Genomic DNA, 20,952 nt, shown 5'->3' with positions numbered 1-20,952 from the left:
ACTATCCTTGACTGGACCTATTTCTACCCTAGTCATTCTTTTATTCCTGACATACCTATAGAAAGCCTTAGGGTTTTCCCTAATCCTACCAACTAAGGACTTTTCATGTCTCCTCCTTGCTGCTCTTAGTTCTCTCTTCAGATCCTTCCTGGCTACCTTATAACTCTCAATCGCCCCAATTGAACCTTCACGCCTCATCTTTACAAAGGCCGCCCTCTTCCCTTTAACAAGAGATTCCAATTCCTTATTAAACCACGGCTCCCTCACATGACCCTTTCCTCTCTGCCTGACAGGTACATACTTATCAAGGACACACAATAGTTGCTCCTTGAACAAGCTCCACATATCAATTACGCCCTTGCCTTGAAGCCTACTTTTCCTAGCCACGCATCCTAAGTCATGCCTCACCGCATCATAATTTCCCTGCCCCCAGCTATAACTCTTGTCCTGCAGTGCACACTTATCCCTCTCCATCACAAGAGTAAAAGTCACCGAATTGTGGTCACTGTCCCCAAAGTGCTCACCTACCTCTAATTCCAACACCTGGTCCGGTTCGTTACCCAGAACCAAATCCAGTATGGCCTCACCTCTTGTTGGCCGATCTACATATTGTGTCAGGAAACCCTCCTGCACACATTGGACAAACACCGACCCATCTAACGAACTAGAGCTATAGCTGCTGTGGTTCTGTTCGCCGAGCTGGAAGTTTTTGTTGCAAACGTTTCTCACAAACTTAGAGCTATAGCTTTCCCAATCAATATCAGGAAAGTTAAAGTCCCCCATAACAACCACCCTATTACTTTCACTCTTCTCCTGAATCATCCTCGCAATCCTTTCTTCTACGTTTCTAGGACTATTAGAAGGCCCGTAAAAAACTCCTAACAGAGTGACCTCACCTTTCCTATTCCTAACCTCAGCCCAAACTACCTCAGATGGTGAGTCTTCATCCATCGTCCTTTCCACCGCTGTAATACGATCTTTGACAAGCAATGCCACACCTCCCCCTCTTTTACCCCCACTTCTGACCCTACTAAAACATTTAAACCCTGGAACCTGCAACAGCCAATCCTGTCCCTGTTCTACCAATGTCTCCATAATAGCCACAACATCGAAATCCCAGGTACCAACCCACACTTGCAAGTTCACCTACCTTATTTCGTATACTTCTTGCATTGAAGTATACACACTTCAAGCCACTTTCCTGTTTACAGGCACTCTCCTTTGAGATTGATGCCATGTTCCTAACCTCCCTACACTACAGGTCCTGCACCCTAAAGCTACAGTCTAGGTTCCCATGCCCCTGAAGTGTTAGTTTAAACCCCCCCCAAGAGCACTAGCAAACCTCCCGCCAAGGATACTGGTGCCCCTCAGGTTCAGGTGTAGACCATTCTGTTTATAGAGGTCCCACCTGCCCCAGAAAGAACCCCAGTTATCCAAATACCGGAATCCCTCCCTCCTGCACTATCCCTGTAGCCACGCATTTAACTGTTCTCTCTCCCTATTCCTCGACTCTCTATCACGCGGCATGGGTAACAAACCAGAGACAACAACTCTGTTCGTTCTAACTCTGAGCTCCCTGAAAGCCTGCCTAACATCCTCAGCGCTCCTCCTACCTATGTCATTGGTGCCAATGTGGACCACGACTTCGGGCTGCTCCCCCTCCCCCTCAAGGACCCGGAAAACACGATCAGAGACATCACATACCCTTGCACCTGGGAGGCAACATACCAAACGTGAGTCTCTCTCGCCCCCACAAAACCGCCTATCTGTGCCCCGAACTATCAAGTCCCCAATTACTATTGCTCTGCTCTTCTCCACCCTTCCCTTCTGAGCAACGGGGACAGGCTCCGTGCCAGAGGCCTGAGCCCCATTACTTACCCCTGGTAAGTTGTCCCCCCCACAAGTATCCAAAACGGTATACTTGTTCTTGAGGGGAACGGCCGCAGGGGGTCCCTGCACTGGCTGCTTCCTCCCAGTCCCCCTCACTGTCACCCATCTGTCTGCAATCTTTGGAGTTACTACTTCCCTAAAGCTCCGATCTATGACCCCCTCTGCCTCCCGAATGATCCTAAGTTCATCCAACTCCAGCTCCAGTTCCCTAACACAGTCTTGGAGCAGCTGGAGATGGGTGCACTTCCTGCAAGTGTAATCAGCAGGGACGGCCATGGCATCCCTCACCTCAAACATGTTGCAAATCTTCTCAAAACTCACTAATATATTAACTGCAATACCATATTGCATTAAATATTAAACCAAATCCAAGAAAACAAGTATGATTTAGTTATTGTACAATATCTAGTTAAAATAAATTCCACTGATTGTTCAAATTGAAAAAAAAGAGCTGATTTCACCAAATTTGTGGTTCTTGGCTTTATTCCTGGGTCAAGTAATATCTTGCTGTTAGGTAATTAATATATCATTACTTTGAAAGGAGCAGCAAAAAGAAAACAACACATAAATGTACTTTAAGTAAACAAGTACAATAGTAGCCATCATTACAAAAGTACAGTGGATTGTAGTTTGCCTTTGCAGCATAGCTAACTCAATGCAGTTGTCAGCCATTATCAAATTGAACAAGAAAATTAAAAAAAAAACTTACTTTTAAATAGGTCCTTTAACATAATGAAAGGACCCAAGGTCCTTCATGAGAGCATGATGTAACAAAATATGACACCAAGCCACATTAGGAAATATAAATCAGCTGACCAAAAACTTGATCGTAGCTTTGTTTCCTAATGTACCTGTTCAGAGGTTGTCATTATATACCTCTGGAAGAGATGGGTCTTGAACCTGGGCGTCCTGGTGAAGTGGTAGGGACAGTAACACTGTGTCACAAGAGCCCATGGTTGAAATTTAAAGACGTGTCATTAAGGAGACAAGCTAAGCTGTGGGGTGGAGACATGTAGTAGGGAATTCCAAAGCCTGGGACTCGGGCAACTGAAGGTATAGCCACCAAGAGTGGAATAACTGTGATTCAGAACATTGTATTTTATTTTCTAAAACACATGCACTTGTTGGAATATTGTCCTATTCCAAGTTCATGAAGGAGCATCATATGGTAAGACAATAAGCCATTACATTTTTTGAATAAGATCTTCCACAGTCAGATGTACAAGAGGATACAATTTCCAAATATATAAATATTTAGTCTCCACCTCCAACCTGTAGATAGTTCTAGATTTATTTTGAAAATATTTGCACTAAAAGTGAAACCCGAGAGCTGAAGGTATGAGGTCATGAGTGTTCCAAGTCTGCAAAATGTCTTACCAGCATAACACACAGGGTACTTAGAATTCCACTCCAAAACTGTGCTACATACTGCTGCTCCAGAGTTGTAGCTGAAGTGCCAATCATGAGTCCTATAATGGCAACGTCACAAGGGCCTGCATTCAGCAGTTAGATTTACCACAGACCCCAGAAAGACACTAAAATAACAGAATATTAAAAACATACCCAGTTCAGAATATTCTCATTCCCTCAAAAAGGTAAAAATGGCCGTCAAAATAACCGCTTCTTCAAACTTAAAAGCAGATGACTAAAAGCTTGTGTTTAAAAAAAAACAGGTTAACTAACTTTGGGCAGACTAAGACATTGCTAAATGTACACAAGTACACTGCGCATATCGGAATCTATGTACACGGTATTGCATAATGGAAAGAAAACAAACATTCCAAACAAGCACCTTGACTATTAGCATCTCTCAAAATTCTAAAAAGAACACTTCTCTGAATAAAAAAAAACTGTTTAAATGCAAATTGGCAACAACTTCACTGGGACCAGTTTGGGCAGCTACTGAGCCTGCTGGATATTTTTAAAATTAAAATGTCTACAATGGAGAACAATTGCCAGCACTGCCTCAACGGCAACTGCTAGATTTTCACCTTGGGGACAGAAAGTGTGGGATCAGTGAAAGAAACTCCACAGGCAAGATTTTCAGTCAGTGGGCAGACTTAGGGTTAAGAAAGTTTTGAGGCAGGTTGGTTACAGGATTCGTGTTGGTTCTAAGACATCAGGCCAATTTGATAAGAGGTTGTTAAGCCATTTAATATTCATCTTTCTATTCATCCCCTCATGACTCCTCAGATTGCACCTCATAACCCCACCCCACCTCAATGCTACTTATAGCTTCCATACCACCTTCATGACCCTTCAGTATCCACAATGGACAGATCCAGGAGTCACGTGGAGTTGAAACAATTAATGAATTTTTAAACAATCTAAGACAGCTCTCAATGATACACCAAAACAAATTTCCATTCATGAAACCCATCCAAAGATTTTAAATTCACTCAAGTGGTCAACCTGGTTCAAATGCGAACTTTTACACAGTGGCCACAAAGGTAGCGAATTCTTTTCGACTTCTTAAAATGATCAAACTGTGATCTCAGTCCTCTGCTAAGATAACTGGTTTGGAGCTTTTCAAACTCAGTCAAGCATTTGTAATAGGCAGAGCATGTTGAAAGTACAACAATGAAGTCTTTTGAAACTGCAGGACCAGATAGTAATGTTGTTTTCTCTCAAGTACACCAGAAGGCCAGTCAATTAATGCACTTCAGCAATGACTGCCTGTTTTTGTCCAATGAACAGCTATTGCCAAGGTTTTTTTTTCATTTTATAGTACTGGGAGTTTAAATAACTTTAGATTCTGACTGTATCCAACTTAATGAGCATTTACATCACTGCCATAAATTCCTAATTCTTGACACCAAGTTAAGACACTTGGAATATTAAAAATGGAGTCTGTGTGAATACAGCATTTATAGAGAGTCATAGAGATGTATAGCACAGAAACAGACCCTTTTCTCCAACCTGTCCATGCCGACCAGATATCCCAACCCAATCTAGTCCCACATGTACACACCTGGCCCACGTCCCTCCAAACCCTTCCTATTCATATACCTATCCAGATGCCTTTTAAATGTTACAATTGTACTAGCCTCCACCACTTCCTCTGGCAGCTCATTCCATACACGTACCACCCTCTCTGCGTGAAAAGGGTGCCCCTTAGGTCTCTTTTATATCTTTCCCATCTCACCCTAAGCCTATGCCCTCTAATCCTGGACTCCCCCAGTCCAGGGAAAAAACTTTGTCCATTTATTCTACCCATGCCCCTCACAATTGTATAAATCTCTATAAGGTCACCCCTCAGCCTCCGACGCTCCAGGTAAAACAGCCCCAGCCTATTCAACCTCTCCCTATAGCTCAAATCCTCCAACCCCGGCAACATCCTCGTAAATCTTTTCAGAACTCTTTCAGGTTTCACAACATTCTTCTGATAGGAAAGAGCCGAATTGCACACAATATTCCAACAGTGGTCTCACCAATGTCCTGTACAGGCGCAACATGACCTCCCAACTCATGTACTCAATACTCAGACCAATAAAGGAATGCCTTCACTATCCTATCTACCTGCGATTCTACTTTCAAGGAGCTATGAACCTGCATTTCAAGGTCTCTTTGTTCAGCAACACTCCCTAAGACCTTACCATTAAGTGTACCTCTTATGCTCACATCCAAATCATTTTTATAAATGACGAAAAGTAGTGGACCCAGTACCGATCCTTGTGGCACTCCACTGGTCACAGGCCTCCAAACTGAAAAACAACCCTCCACCACCACCCTCTTGTCTTTTTCCTTTGAGCCAGTTCTGTATCCAAATAGCTAGATCTCTCCATATTTCATGAGATCTAACCTTACTAACCAGTCTCCCATGGGGAACCTTGTCAATTGCATTAATAAAGTCCATATAGATCACATCCATTGCTCTGCCCTCATCAGTCCTCTTTGTTACTTCTTCAAAAAACTCATTCAAGTTTGTGAGGCATTATTTCCCATCCACAAAGCCATGTTGACTATCCCTAATCATTCCTTGCCTTTCCAAATACATGTACATCCTGTCCCTCAGGATTTCCTCCAACAACTTGCCCACCACCAACATCAGGCTCACCGGTCTATAGTTCCCTGGCTTCTTCTTACTGCCCTTCTTAAACAGTGGCACCACGTTAGCCAGCCTCCAGTCTTTCGACACCTCACCTGTGACTATCGATGATACAAATATCTCAGCAAGAGGCCCAGCAATCACTTCCCTAACTTCCCACAGAGGTCTGTGGGAACTCCTGATCAGCTCCTGAGGATTTATTCACTTTTATGCGTTTCAAGTCATCCAGCACTTCCTCCTCTGTAATAGGGACATTTTTCAAGATGTCACCATCTATTTCCCTACATTCTATGTCTTTCATTTCCTTTTGCATACTAAACACTGATGCAAAATACTCATTTAGTATGTCCCCCATCTCCTGGGGCTCCACACAAAGGCCACCTTGCTGATCTTTAAAGGGGTCCTATTCTCTCCCTAGTTACCCTTTCGTCCTTAATGTATTTATAAAGTCCCTTTGGATTCTCCTTAACTCTATTCCTATATCTGTCTGCCCCCAATCAGCTTTTGAAAGTTCTTGCCTAATATCGTCAAAATTAGCTTTCATCTAATTTAGAAGTTCAACTTTTAGATCTGGTTTATCCTTTTCCATCACTATTTTAAAACAAATCTAACCTTAAATGGCCCTGGTGAGTTTGTGTTTTCCAGCCCGCATGATCCACCCACACACTTTTTCCTGCAAGCAGAAAGGTAATCTACCAGAAATCAGGAAGTGACCTCCATTAAAGCATCCACCCATTATTTTTAAAGATCATCAGAGATGAGGTTACTCTGTGATGATCTAGCCATCTGTGTTAATTGAAATTACCCATATTGCACCTAATAATTACTCCAATTAAGGCAAAGAATGATGAAAACAAAAATAAATAATAATTTGTATGTCTTTTCTTAAAAATGCCAAGAACGTGGAACTTGCTGCTGCAAGAAGCGCTTTTAGTTGCACTGGAGGGGAAGTCAAATATGTACATGAACTAAGAGAAATAGAAGGATATAGGACAGAAAAACTTAGGCATAACACTGATCAAGTAATGCATAAACATGGGCAAAGACCGATCACATCAACCAGTTTCCATTCTGTTAAAACCTAAACCTCCTCATGTCCTTGTGAGTAAATGTACAATGTGTGGAATTTAGCTCCACAGACCACCACAATCCTTCCATGTTATTACACTTTTGTTACAAAAAAGGTCATGTTCTGTCCCAATTTGTCTCACATTGGTTAGCAATTAGAATGCTACAATTAGTGTTCAACACCCTTGTGTGCAAAGAATCAGTCAGCGATCTGGTTGTAGAGAGATGTTTGATGAACAGCATTGCAGCTTGTCTCTGGCACTGTGTCAGTGTAATTTACCTTCACCTATAATTATAGATTTTGTAATAAGCTCAGCTGTAGAGTCCTCTAAAATTGAATAGGCCATCGTTCATTGTTTTCTGCAAGCCACAGACAAGGACTGCAGGATGTGGAGGAAGGAAACAGGAAAAGGAATTTGCCATTCAACAACTGCTAATCGCTTAATTTTTGAAAATGTTTCGTAGTGCCAAGATTTGATCAACAACAAGTCTTCCTGATTTTAAAACTAAAAGGAAGCTCAGGTTGGTACAAGAGTAACAAACAAAATTAGCGTAAGGAACAATCCAACCCAACTCCAAAAATAGCCTGTTTGTGAATCTTGGAAATTAACAAGGAGCAAGTTGAATCTGTGTGCATCATAACCATGATGAAGGTTATGAAAAATATTAATAGCATGCATCTTAATGAAATTCACACAGCAATGATCTGAGAGAAATGATACTTGCAGCAATCAAATCCAAACCTTTCACAAAACAACATTTACTCCTGCCACCTACCCCACTTAATGGAGACCAAGGCTTGCCCTGTCACAAGACATCTAATTTGTGGCTTTTACACCAACCCAATGACCAATAACACCAAGCTCTCTCTTTTCCCTCTTCTAATCTATTTCTTATTGAGAATGGCGAATGGGGTATCACCTCACTCTCCTCCCCCAACTCAGTAGAACAATGGAATTCTCTTTGAAGGGAAAATACAACACAACCCACACCTCTTTACTCCCAATGAAGACCCAGCATTGACTGAACAAAATTCCATTCCCACAACATCAGCCAGTCAGCATCCCCCATTCCAGCCCAAATTTCCCAGTTGAGAAGTATTGAAAGTAATTCCTCTCCCAACTTATTTTCTAAGAGATTTCAAAAGCCCCTTATCCATGGAGAATAAACCTAGCCCTATTTACTGTTTGCACTGTATGCATTGGATGCGAATGGATTAATGATAAGGTATATAAATACCTCCTTCCTTAGTAATCTAACCACTCTGGACATTGAGAGGATAGTGAACCCACCATTGAGGAAAAATCTGGTTTCATACTGTATCAGTAAAAAACAAAAACATTCTTGCCCTACTTCCAAATACTGCCCACTATACATGCGCGCGCGCACACACACACGCACACACACAAAGTCACATAAAGCTTAAAGTCAAAGGATGTGCTGTCCGAGGAGCAGAAGAGTCAACGTTTTGGAAATAAGCCCTTCGTCAGGGATGTGGAGGGGAAAGGAGGCTGAGAGATAAATCGGGTTGGGGGTTGCTTGAGGAAGGTGGGTGGGATGGTGATAGGTGGATGCAGGTGGGAGGTAATTCTGATAGTTCAGTTGGGGAGGGTGAAGCAGATAGGTGGGAAGGAAAAGAGATAGGTTGGCCAGGTCAAGAGGGGTGTCGAGTTGGAGGGTTGGGTCTGGGATGAGGTTGGGGGGGGGGGGGGGGGGGCGGAATTTTGAAACTGGTGAAGTCAATGTTAATTCCGTGTGATTGTCGGGTCCCAAGGCAGAAGTTGAGGTGTTCTTCCTCCAGTTGGCGGGTGACTTTGATTTGGTGATGGAGGAGCCCCAGGATTCGTATGTCATTGAGGGAGTGTGAGGGGGAGTTGAAGTGGTCGGCCACAGGTCAGTAGGGTTGTTTGGTGTGTGCAGACCAGAGGTATTATCTGAACCGCTCCACGAGTTGGCGTCCTGTCACCCCAATGTACAGGAGACCACATCGAGAGCAATGGATGCAGTAAATGAGGTGGGTGGATGTGCTGGAAAATATTAGCCAGATTTGAAATGATCATTGAGAGCCTTGGATGGAGGTTTTACACCTCGTGTGGCATTAGGGGAAGGTGCTGGGTGTAGAAGGGGAGTTGATTGGGGGGGGGGTGGGGGTGGGACAGAAATGTTGTGGACCTAACGGCAGAAGGAATGGTCTCTGTGAAACACAGATGGGGTAGGGAGGGAAAAAAAAAAAGTTTTGGTGGTGGAGTCTGACTGTAGGTAGTGAAAATAGCAGAGGTGCGGGAAGTGGATGAGCAGAGGTGCAATAGCAGAGGTGCAATAGAGGTGGAGAAATTGCGGTCCTTGAAATAAGAGGGCATTTGGAATGTCCTGGAGTGGAATTGCTCCTCCTAAGAGCAGATACGGCAGAGGCGGGGAAATTGGGAGTAAGGGATCGTGTTTTTACAGGAGTGGGGGTTTGGGAGTTGGTGTAGTCAAGCAGCTGTGGGAGTGGGTGGGTTTGAAACAGATAAAGCTTAAAGACAATATCCTACCGACTATTCCACAGATTGAGTGTAAACTACCCCTTTCTCCTCTGAATTAATTGACACCTCCTTTCCCTTATAAGGATAAATTTACATGACCCACAAAACTGGACTGACGTTTGCATGTTGCCCGACCCAATCATATCCCTTCCACCCAGTAAGGGCAAAATGCAGACACACAGCGCCAGAGACCTGGGTTCAATTCCCGTCTCAGGCGACTGACTGTGTGGAGTTTGCACGTTCTCCCCGTGTCTGCTTGGGTTTCCTCCGGGTGCTCCGGTTTCCTCCCATAGTCCAAAGATGTGCAGGGTCAGGTGAATTGGCCATGCTAAATTGCCCGTAGTGTTAGGTACGGGGTAAATGTAGGGGTATGGGTGGGTTGCGCTTCGGCGGGTCGGTGTGGACTTGTTGGGCCGAAGGGCCTGTTTCTACACTGTAAGTAATCTAATCTAAAACACCAAACCACTCTGCAACTGGTGCCTCTTCCAGCATCTTATCCACAAGGACACACTGGCATCCCAAAACTTGAAACAAAAGATCACTCTCTGATATTTCCCCCCACCATGCAAACTGGGTACATCGATGAAAGCGAGCACTGAGCCAGACCAGCTTTCCTTCCCAAAAGGGAGACTGGCCCTGGCATAGTGTCACTCTTCTAATGCTGACCCCTCACGTCTTCATCAACCTCTTGTCCCCTCCCATCCCCTTTAAGAAATGAAATCTGGTTCAGAGCCATATGCACCTCATCCACCTCTGATGCTAAATCTCCTCCTGTGCTGCCCATTCCTCCTCCTATTTGCCTCCCACCTCCAAATCCAGGCAAGTAGGAAAAGCACCTAAAACAAAATTGGAATCAGAATATCTGAATAGAAAGGAGGTTCCGAAGCAGTACGATGCTGGCTTGCATACCATGAGACTGAGGAATGTTACATTTATTTTACTTGTAAAAATATCCTAAATAAAGATGGCTTTCTGGTGCCAGCCTTGAGTCGCCAGATTTTTGAAACAGGTTACAGACTCCTCCAAGAATGAACCCATTTGAGAGTCCAGTTTGTGGTAAATAGCTGCAAACACCAGTTGATCAAATGAAAAGACATCACCAAATAAAGCTGGCTGTTTCACACACAAATATTATTAGTTCAGAGAAGACTGCACGGCTAGGTACATATTCAGGTTAAATTAGTACCCTGTCAGTTCTTTGAGAAAGAAGAAGAAATATCCATTTCCACTAAGATTTGGGAGAGATTTCACTGCACATACAGACTTCTCGAATGACAGAAACTGGCCTCCTTTTGAAGTTGCTGACGCTTCAATAGTCTGATTGTTTTGAAAGTAAATAATGATGAGGGAACATACTCTTTATCAAGGTAAATGTATGTACAAATACAGTATAGAAGACATGAAGTTTCCCAGCATTTTCTTAAGGAACAATATATCCAATGATTCAGCTGAATGAATTTAGTTTTCAGTGCCAACTCAACATTTTCTTCACACTTCTCTCTTCATGTCATTACTCCATGTTAAAATAGTACACTGCAGAGTTAGATCCTCTGCAAAATTATGCTTTACGAAGTATGGAATAAATCATACAGGGCAGTGGATCACCCAAGTCCTGTAAATATTAATGGCCTGCAAATGTACACTGGTTGCAGAAAGAATCTAGTTTTCGTGGTGACACAAAGCATGCAATAATAGGAGGACCAGAGCTGATCCCTGGTCAGACTTGCTTGATAAGGCCTCGTAGCTCTCAAACAGAATTCCAAACTGAATTGCCAAAGTTCCCAGTGTCAGACAGAGATCTGGAAATAGCGAGTCAGAGATAGAGAGCAAGAGGGAAATAAAGACAAGAGAAATTAAAGAACAGGAAAGTAGAGGGAGAGAGAAAGAAAGAAAGAGGTAATGAAAAACAAAGAGCTGCCCTCCTCAATTTTCGCTGACTTATAGCATAATTAACAAGGCCTATGTCAAGTTCTGTAAAACAGATTGCCTTGCCAAGCTAGAGAAAGAAACATGGCAGCAGGTGGTAGCAATGGAAACCTGTGCTGTACCTGCGCCCTGTGAAGAACTGCTCAGAATTCCGCAAGTAGCTCAGGGCAAATGATGTGTTGATTCACTGATTAAAAACCTAAGTTAAACGTCAGACAGTTCAGCAGAAAAATCACATTGTTGCTTCAAAGAATTCAACACTTCGACAAAAGCCCATTATTGTACCTGTGAAACATTGTGAAGAGTAATGCCAAAAACAAGATAAACAATGCTATTTTCTCACAATATTTAACAAAGATTTCAAAATAGAATCTGCCCCAATAGACAATTTATTTTTAAATTGTACAAGATAGTTTTAAAAAGTTTCTTTCATTTTAACTAAAATAAATAAACAAGCAGATTACTTGGGCGGCACGGTGGCTCAGTGGTTAACACTGCTGCCTCACAGCGCCAGGGACCCGGGTTCAATTCCCGCCTCAGGCAACTGTCTGTGTGGAATTTGCACATTCTCCCTGTGTCTGCGTGGGTTTCCTCCAGGTGCTCTGGTTTCCTCCCACAGTCATAAAGACATGCAGGTTAGGTGAACTGGCCTTGCTAAATTGCCCGTAGTGTTAGGTGCATTAGTCAGGGGTCAATGTTGCAGAATGGGTCTGGATGGGTTGCTCTTCGGAGGGTCGGTGTGGACTTGTTGGGCCGAAGGGTCTGTTTCTACACTGTAGGTAATCTAATCTAATCTAATTACTACCACTATGAGATTTATTTTACCTAGACAAAATATTCAATTTAATTTACAAATAGTCATTAAATTTTTTAAAAATCAGAAGGTTTGCTTCTTTTAATATTGAAGTACTACCTGAAAGGTCAGTGAATCTAACAGTATAACAAAGTATATTCTGGCATCATCACTGTCAAGACCAAAGCAAGCCTATAGTTCTGCAATTTATAATATTTAATGCGATTGTATAACTGAAATACAGTTATGAAATTGTAGGTTATTCATAAAGTATTCAGAATCTGAATTTTGAAATCTTTTTATTAACAGGGTTTTTTTTTAGCATTCTTTTGATGTTTTAAGAGTCGTACCTATATTATCAATGGAAATTTTATAACCAATTAAATTCACAAACATAAAACCTCAGCAAGGATAAACCATGCATAACTCAGCCTTAGAAACTTCCTCAGGTTCAGCGATACAAGCACTCACATTAGCAACCAACGTGTGCTACATTCAGCAATGTGCCCAGTAGCTAATTAAAGAGAGCAACCTACAGAGCGGGGATTTAACAGCAGTACACCATCATCTGAACCGAACATGCTAATAACTTTTTTTCACTAAACCCATCTAACAAGTAATCCATAGTATCGGCTGGTACATCGATTTAAGTCACCCGACTATCATTCTTTAAAAGCAACATAAGACCATAAGACATAAGACATAGGAGCGGAAGCAAGGCCATTCGGCCCATCGAGTCCACTCCGCATTGCAGCCAATTCCAACAGTTTACTTACAGGCGAGACTGGTTAGGCCAGAATCATCTTTAATGTGCAGTTCTTCAGCCTGAAGATGCACTAAAAACACACTTGGAAGATGAGACCAGATGCAAGTGAACATTATAATCAAAAGTCACTTCACTTCAAGCCCTCCCTCATGTGTTGCAATGAATAAATTATCCCTCACCATCTCACATTAGTGGGATAATTAGTTTACCAAGATGCGCTTTTATGTCGGACAAGCTGTTGCTTGGCTCGACTAACTTCCCCAAATCTTGATGTTATCCATGGAAGATTTTAAGAGTCTCTTGTGTGTCTAACAGAGGTTCGTCTTTCAACACTTTCCATGATGAGGACACACTGATGATGCTTTTTAAAAAAACACAATTCATGGGATGTGGGCGATGCTTTTGGGACCAGCAATTATTACCCATTCTTAGTTGCCTTTAAGAAGTTTGTGGCGAGCTGCCTTCTTGAACTCCTGCAGTACATTTGTTGTAGGTAGGTTCACAATGCTATTGCACGGTGAGTTTCAGGACTTTGACCCAGCAACACTGAAGGAAGGCAATATATTTCCAAGTCAGGATGTGAGTGGTTTGAAGGGGAACTCTCAGGTGGCGTTCCTTTGTCCTTCTTGCTGGCAGTGGGTTTGGAAGCTGCTGTCTAAGGAGCCTTGTAGATAATGCACACAGCTGCTACTGAATGGAGTGCCAAGCAAGCGGTCCTTTAAAATGGCATAACTCTTTCACAAGACCAATATTTCCAGCACACAAACCCTACTAAGGTGCAAAGTTTTCAACGTACCACACATAAATGTGTGCTAAAATAGTTCCAATGCATTGACAGCTTACTTACTCCAGTGATCTAAAGAAAACTGTTTCAATGAGTAGGCCATTTCTTCAAGAGACTACGATGAGAAACCTTCTGCAAGCAATTCTGGGTTTAAGATGTAGTTAATCTAGTTTTGGCCACATTTACAAACACATTCATTTTACCAGTGAAACAAAGTCAACGTGCTATTTTGTGCATTTTGATAGTGTGACACTGAATGTTCAGTTTCTACCCTGCTGTTGTTAGAATACTGAATAGACTCAAACTCTTAACATTCGCCTGTACCTGTGTTTTTGTTTTTGCTGCTGTTTACCTATTATTTAAATATCTATTCTACTTAACTGTGTGATCTGCCTGTATTGCTCGTAAGACAAAGCTTTTCACTGTGCCTCGGTACATGTGACAATAAATTCAATTCAATCTTAAAACATTTACAAACTAAACTATGCGTATGTCAGCCAACAACAAATGATTGATTAGAAGCACCACATAAGCACATGCGAACAAAGACTCACACAAAACAAAGACAAACGGGACATAGCTTTAAATTTAGGGGTGATAGATTTAGGATACATATCAGGGGTAGTTTCTTTACGCAGAGTAGTAGGGGTGTGGAACGGCCTGACTGCAACAGTAGTAGACTCGCTGATGTTAAGGCCATTTAAATGAGCATTGGACATTCATATGGATAATAATGGAACGGTATAGGTTAGATGGACATCAGGTTAATTTCACAGGTTGGCGCAACATCGAGGGCCGAAGGGCCTGTACTGTGCTGTAACGTTCTATGTTCTATTATTTGGGGGGGGGGGGGAATAAAAAGAAACACAGTTTGCATCATCAGTTCAAAATCACAAGCAGATGAGTTAGTTCTATAATCCTTTTCCTTTCTTCAATGATGCTTTAATGCTTCTGCACATCAATGATCAGTCTGTGGTTTACTAGTTGTTTGGTTGGACCTAGGGTTTTTCTTTTCCTATGAGCTTAACATTCCTTATTTTAGGAAGTCAATGTTGCTCTTCCCTGCTGTTTTGACACAAAGTTGGAGAAGTGAATTTTTTAGAGCAAGGAAACAGAGAGATGTTGATGCTGCTAAGCTACTGGGGCTTGTCAGTTTTCATTCGCCTTCATAGAATCAGCATTAAACTGCAACCTGCCCAAAGGCGTGTTGCTATGCTGAGCTCTCCTGAACTCACAACAACTATGGTCTATGAAAAGCCTATCAAAGACTGACTGAGCAAAATTCCACATAGGTGGCTCCAGATTATCTGGGCAAAGCATTGCCAAAAACAACATTGTTTCATATACATAGGTTAGCTTCACCTGTTTTTACAAAGCTGCAACTACCTTAGTGTACCTTTAAAGCATATCTTTTTCTCATTTTCAATCCATAGTCCATAAAAAAGATATGGTCTCTTACAGAAGTATAGCTTCCGTATTTTTTGTTACTTAAATAATTCTTAGTTATTAGATGAGTGCACCACCTTACTTGATTACACTCAATAAAATCTGATATTATTTATAATTCAGTGTCCCAGTCTTACCTATGATGCATCTCTGCAAAACCTGAAGCACTTGAACTCATTGAAAGGGTTATATTAACCCCTTCAGGCAATCAGGTGGATTTAACCAAATTGAAATTACCTAAACTTACATTTTTCCTTATCATTCACTACCTCCAATTTCTTATGTTTTTAAAAAAGCGACATCCAGCATTTTGTACATTAAAAAATTTGGATTCCACTTTACATAAAACTCAAACTAAGAAATTCTCACAAGTAGAACAGAAATTCAATCCAAAACACAACACTTTGTAGAATTCTATATTGCAAGTCAATGCTGAAATTGAGCATTAAAACAATGAAAACTTCAACACAATCCTGACTACAATCTACTCAATCCAAAGACTTTAATTTAGATAATCTTGTATTTCAATCTGAGCACTAATCTCTGGTTTTCTGTGTATTCCATTATGCTTAATCAAATTATTGGATAATTCAATTGTAAAATGTAATATAAGCATCAAGATTATCAAGGGTATAGTGTGAAGTACTCCGATCTGGACAACATGGTTTGAGAATTCCATATCGTCCTGGAGGTTCTTTCCTCACCATTTAGGATGGAATAATGAGAAAGCCAGGCAAAGTTTGCTCTAATTCTTACCACAAAATTAAGAATTTTTGACTTCGGTACTAAACTACTATTTCCTCCTTAGTGCTTTCTCTCCCTTGTGGAGGTCCAATTTTACAAATGCAGTCAATATTTTAGCGCCTGTCCCTTTAGTCGCATGAACCATGACTTTATGTTACCGTGATTGTGAGAAGTACTACAGACAAACAAAATACTGCCGACACTTTGTATTTGCAAGTGTAGTATTTTCAGAAAGTCAGGAGATAGCTTCTATCGATGAACAGATTAGGGTTTAAATCTGGGACTTTGAGTTCCATGGTTTGTAAGCACACTAATATTCAGTTAACCGACAGAGATACAACAGCCTCCATTTGTTAGCTATGAATATGACTCTTTTCCACCACTCAATCTTTTATTATCCCTTTGACAACATAACCACTGCACAGTAGTCTCATATGTGAATACCACAAACCCAATTATCCAAAACCATACTGGGCACTCCGGTTACTGTTCGATCAAAATTATAAATACGGTTTATGAAAAATTAAATGCATGCTTAACTTTTATCTAAAATAAAACATAATACAATTCCACTTTTGACGACAAGTTTGACTAACAGGGGTTAGCATCTAGCTCAGAAATATTTTTCATTAGAAAAAAAGAATTTAACAATGAGATAGCAACAGTGAGTTACTTGTATGTCTGGCAAATTGTTTTTTTTTGTATTTTTCAAGCTGATTAAATCTTTTGACTTACAACTATTCACTGCGACTCCTCATCCATGTGATGAGAGCTAGCTAGATTTGCTGAGAACATGACATTTTCTGTAAAGGGTTCCTTGTAAGGTGATTACTGTTTGGATTATACTAACGCCCCATTCACATTGCATTTACTTTATCTTGCTAAAATGCCCAGAAAATAGGATGCCAGATTTAATTTGTTTTCTGCTTAGAAGTAAAAAAAAAAGCTCACACCGACCCAACACACGGGGGAGTTTCTACCTTAGAGACAGGCAGGAATCTCACACTTGTGGATTGGCCATCTTCAAAAGGGATGAATATCGATCCTTGTGTACAATCAGTAAAGTTGCTATAGTCCTTGGGGACCACGGAGTGGCTCTCTCATTAGACCAAGACAGTTGGTTTGCAATGCAGAGTGACAACAGCGCGACTTCCATACGTACTGACGCCACCATAAAGGTCCAGCCTTCTCATTCCTACCTGAGGCCTGACGACACTCAGGTTAAACTCACACCAGTCATCTATCTTTAACCAGAGAGCAGCCCTATGGTCCTCCAGGACTTTGGAGTCTTTACACTTACAATGAGCAATGTTCTCCACCACCCCCTAGGTGACGAGTTACTCCCAATAGTACAGGTGTCCAAACATTTTACTGAGGTTTAGTTAACCATTATCGCAGAATCCCGAGTCTTCCAGGTAAAGTGAAAGATGTAAAGAAACAAGAAAAAGGAACATGCAGTGCAATGTGTTTGAAATGGATGACCAGGGTATTTATAGAATTAAGTCACAGGAAACAGGATTATCAACTATCAGGAATCATCTGATATCGTTACAGGCCAACAAAGAAATTCAATAAATACCATGAAATTACAAGGATAAAGGCTGACAGCATCAGAAAGAGTTTTAGTTATTTTATAAAGTGATACGTGGAGAAGATCCTTTCATCACAACACAGTGCTTTCCAGATTTGATAAAAGGTCACCGATCTGAATTATTGGCTAAGGTCTTCCAATTTTTATTTGCAAATGTGATGGTAGGTGCCCATCACCACAAGCTGAAAAGCCCACCAGTCCTGCACTGCAACGATCAGGCACTTATAAAGGGTCATCCAGTGGGTTTTTCAATGCATCACACCATGGGACAGTGATGTCCCACAGCCCCACTGTATCCAACAGCACTGTCCCAGAGATACTGATAGCTCAACATTGCCAAGGTGTAGGAGTAGCAGGCAAGGTGACATTTCAGGGGCAGGAGATATTACTGTGTGCAGGCTACAGGCACAGGGGTTGGAAACAAGGGCAGAGATGCGTTCAAACACACAAATGGCTACCACTGCTCACTGTTGTCCCGAAACTGGGTACACAGTTCATAGAATCTCTACAGTTTGGAAGCAAGCCATTTGGCCCATCGAGTCCATCGATCCTCTAAATAGCGACCCACTGTATCCCTATAATTCTGCATTTCCCATGGCTAATCCACCTCGCCCACACATCCCTGGACACTATGAGCAATTCAGCATGGCCAATCCATCCACCATGCATAGCTTAGAACTATGGGAGGAAACAGAGGCATCCAGAGGAAACCCATGCAGACACAGGGAGAACATGCAAACTCCAGAAAAGAGTCACCAGAGGGTGGAATCAAACCAGTGTCCCTGGCGCTGTGAGGCAGCACTGCTAACCACTGAGCCACTGTGCCACCCCTAATTGTGACAGTGACTGAAAAAGACCCTTATGCGGTAATTAAGTGACCACTTAAAACCTCAACTGGTAGTACGCCAGGAAGGTGCAGTTTGGGCCTTCTCGGCCAGAGGTTAATTCCTATGTTGTCAGGAAAACAGTGGATTCTTCCTGACATGATTCTACCATAATCCTTCCATTCTGCAACCTTCCCTGCTCCTTCACATGAGCAGGGAACTCAATTTCTTTCTTCACAGATGCTACTTGATGTGTTGAATGTTTCTACTATCTTATTTGGCTCTCTACAAGGAAGTTACTTGGCCCATCCATCTGCACAATACATGTGAAACATTTAAGTTACTGTTCTCAAATAGAAAACGGCCTGGTTCTGCCCAGCCTGTCATTTCAATAGATTTGCAGGATAATTCATGAGTCGCCACTGTCTCAGTACAATGCTTACCTTTCATGACTCAATGTCATATGAATTGGCATTGGCACCACCAGTTCCATTTCCTCCTGCTCACCCGGGCAACCCTGCAGGTAGATCAATTGAAGCTCTTCTGAACCCTTGTAGGTCACATCCTTCCAGTTCCTGGCTTTAAAATCATAAGGAACTGGTTAGCTTGAACACAGTGACAGGAATCACCTGTTTCTCAGAGTAGAATCTTTGAACAAAGGGAAATATGAAAAGAATAATTTTCTACATTCCGCATGCGAAAATCAGCCTACAAATCAAATGTTCACTTACATTTTGGAAATAAAGTCCAACCGTTAAAAATAAAATCACACTTATTTTACTACTTGCAACATTTTCCTTTCAAATATCTGCCACCACAACATGTCCAAACAAAAACATCAGTTTAGTGCAAAGTATGAATAGTTTTGCTCAACTCAAAGATTAAAGGGAAAATAATGTTGGGCAGGAGAGGATTCAAACCCAAACTGTCAGAGATAAATATTACAAAATTCAGACTTTTAAGATCAAATACCAGAAGAAACTTAGTGCTCTGTTAAACCACAACATGTCCAAACAAAAACATCAGTTTAGTGCAAAGTATGAATAGTTTTGCTCAACTCAAAGATTAAAGGGAAAATAATGTTGGCAGGAGAGGATTCAAACCCAAACTGTCAGAGATAAATATTACAAAATTCAGATTTTTAAGATCAAATACCAGAAGAAACTTAGTGCTCTGTTAAAATGCTACATGTGCAAAGTTTAGTTAAAGAAAGTTGTGCTTGACAGAAGTTTTTATTAGGTGTGTAACTGCGACAGGAGATAAGGTGGTGGTAGTGGTGGTGGTGGAGGGGGGTAGTGTATCTGAATTTTCAGAAAGCATTTGTAATACACACACAGGATATTGTGACGCAAAATTAGGGCTCATGAAATTAGTGTAACATTTTCATGAGAATTGGTTAGCGGACAAAAACGGAATAAGAATAAACAGGAATTTTTGGCACTGAACTAAAACAAACAATTGAAGATGTTGGCGATTTGGAGCAAACACTGAGAATGCTGCAGAAAATAAGCATTTCGGTTAGCATCTGAGGAGAGCAAAAAACAGAGTTAACATTTTGAGTCCAGTGACCCTTCATCAGAACTGAAAGCAAAGTATGAATAGTTTTGCTCAACTCAAAGCTGATGACTTAGGGTGGGGGAGTAAGTAGAATATATGGAGACGGTGCTGAGAAAGATAGAGATAGAGAGAAAGAAGAAAAAAAGAAGAAAACAAAAGGATTGCTGGTGATAAACCAGGAGGGAAATCAATGCTGAATAGGCGCTCATGAGAAGTGTGAATAGTTGAAAATGGGTTGGCTGTGCTGTGAGTAACCCATACAGAACAGCAGCGTGCAGTTTGGGGAAGGATAACGAATTTGGAGGAGAATATTCACGCTGCGAGTTCTGAAAGCTGAAAGATACCTCAGCAGAAGATGAGGTGTTGTTCCTCCAGTTTTCATTGAGCTTCAAGGAAGCACCTCAGAAGGCCTTACACAGAAATGTTGGCATGGGAACACAGTGGTGCATTGAAGTGGCAGGCAGCTGGAAGCTTGGGGTCATTTTTATGGACTAAGTGGTCACCCAGTCTGTGTTTCATCTCCTCATTGCAGATTGTAGGTCATTTTTGAGATTGATGGGCGTAATCTATTGAGCGCCACAAGGATGAATGCTGGACATGAACTATTTACAATTTATAGCTAAGATTTAGGTCAGGCTTCAGACTGTAATATATCTTAGTTTTAGAGTCATAGAGATGTACAGCATAGAAACAGACCCTTTGGTCCAACTCGTCCATGCCAACCAGATATCCCAACCCAATCTAGTCCCACCTGCCAGCACCTGGCACATATAACTCCAAACCCTTCCTATTCATATACCCATCCAAACGCCTTTTAAATATTGCAATTGTACCAGCTTCCATCACTTCCTCTGGCAGCTCATTCCATAGGTCTCTTTTATATCTTTCCACTCTCACCCTAAACCCGCCCCCAGGGAAAATACTTTGCCTATTTACCCTATCCATGCCCCTCATAATTTTGTAAACCTCTATAAGGTCACCCCTCAGCCT

At 41.6% G+C, this 20,952-nt stretch overlaps 1 protein-coding gene across 2 annotated transcripts in view; it reads right to left on the bottom strand.

Annotated features, from left to right (window-relative positions):
- The window catches only part of tsen15 (TSEN15 tRNA splicing endonuclease subunit), a 69,433-nt gene that overhangs the window by 22,231 nt on the left and 26,250 nt on the right, over positions 1–20,952 (bottom strand). Inside the window, exon 3 of one of the 2 annotated variants that reach the window (XM_043699913.1) lies at positions 18,849–18,984. The exons of the other annotated variant lie outside the window; for it this stretch is intronic. Coding sequence (XP_043555848.1) covers positions 18,849–18,984 — 136 coding nt within the window. The remainder of the gene's footprint in view (positions 1–18,848; positions 18,985–20,952) is intronic. 2 annotated transcript variants of the gene reach the window in all.

The sequence above is a fragment of the Chiloscyllium plagiosum genome, chromosome 11, assembly GCF_004010195.1.
Source record: "Chiloscyllium plagiosum isolate BGI_BamShark_2017 chromosome 11, ASM401019v2, whole genome shotgun sequence".
Lineage (NCBI taxonomy): Eukaryota > Metazoa > Chordata > Chondrichthyes > Orectolobiformes > Hemiscylliidae > Chiloscyllium > Chiloscyllium plagiosum.
The sequence above is the reverse complement of the archived record's forward strand: the minus strand, read 5'-3'. Positions and strand labels throughout refer to the sequence as shown.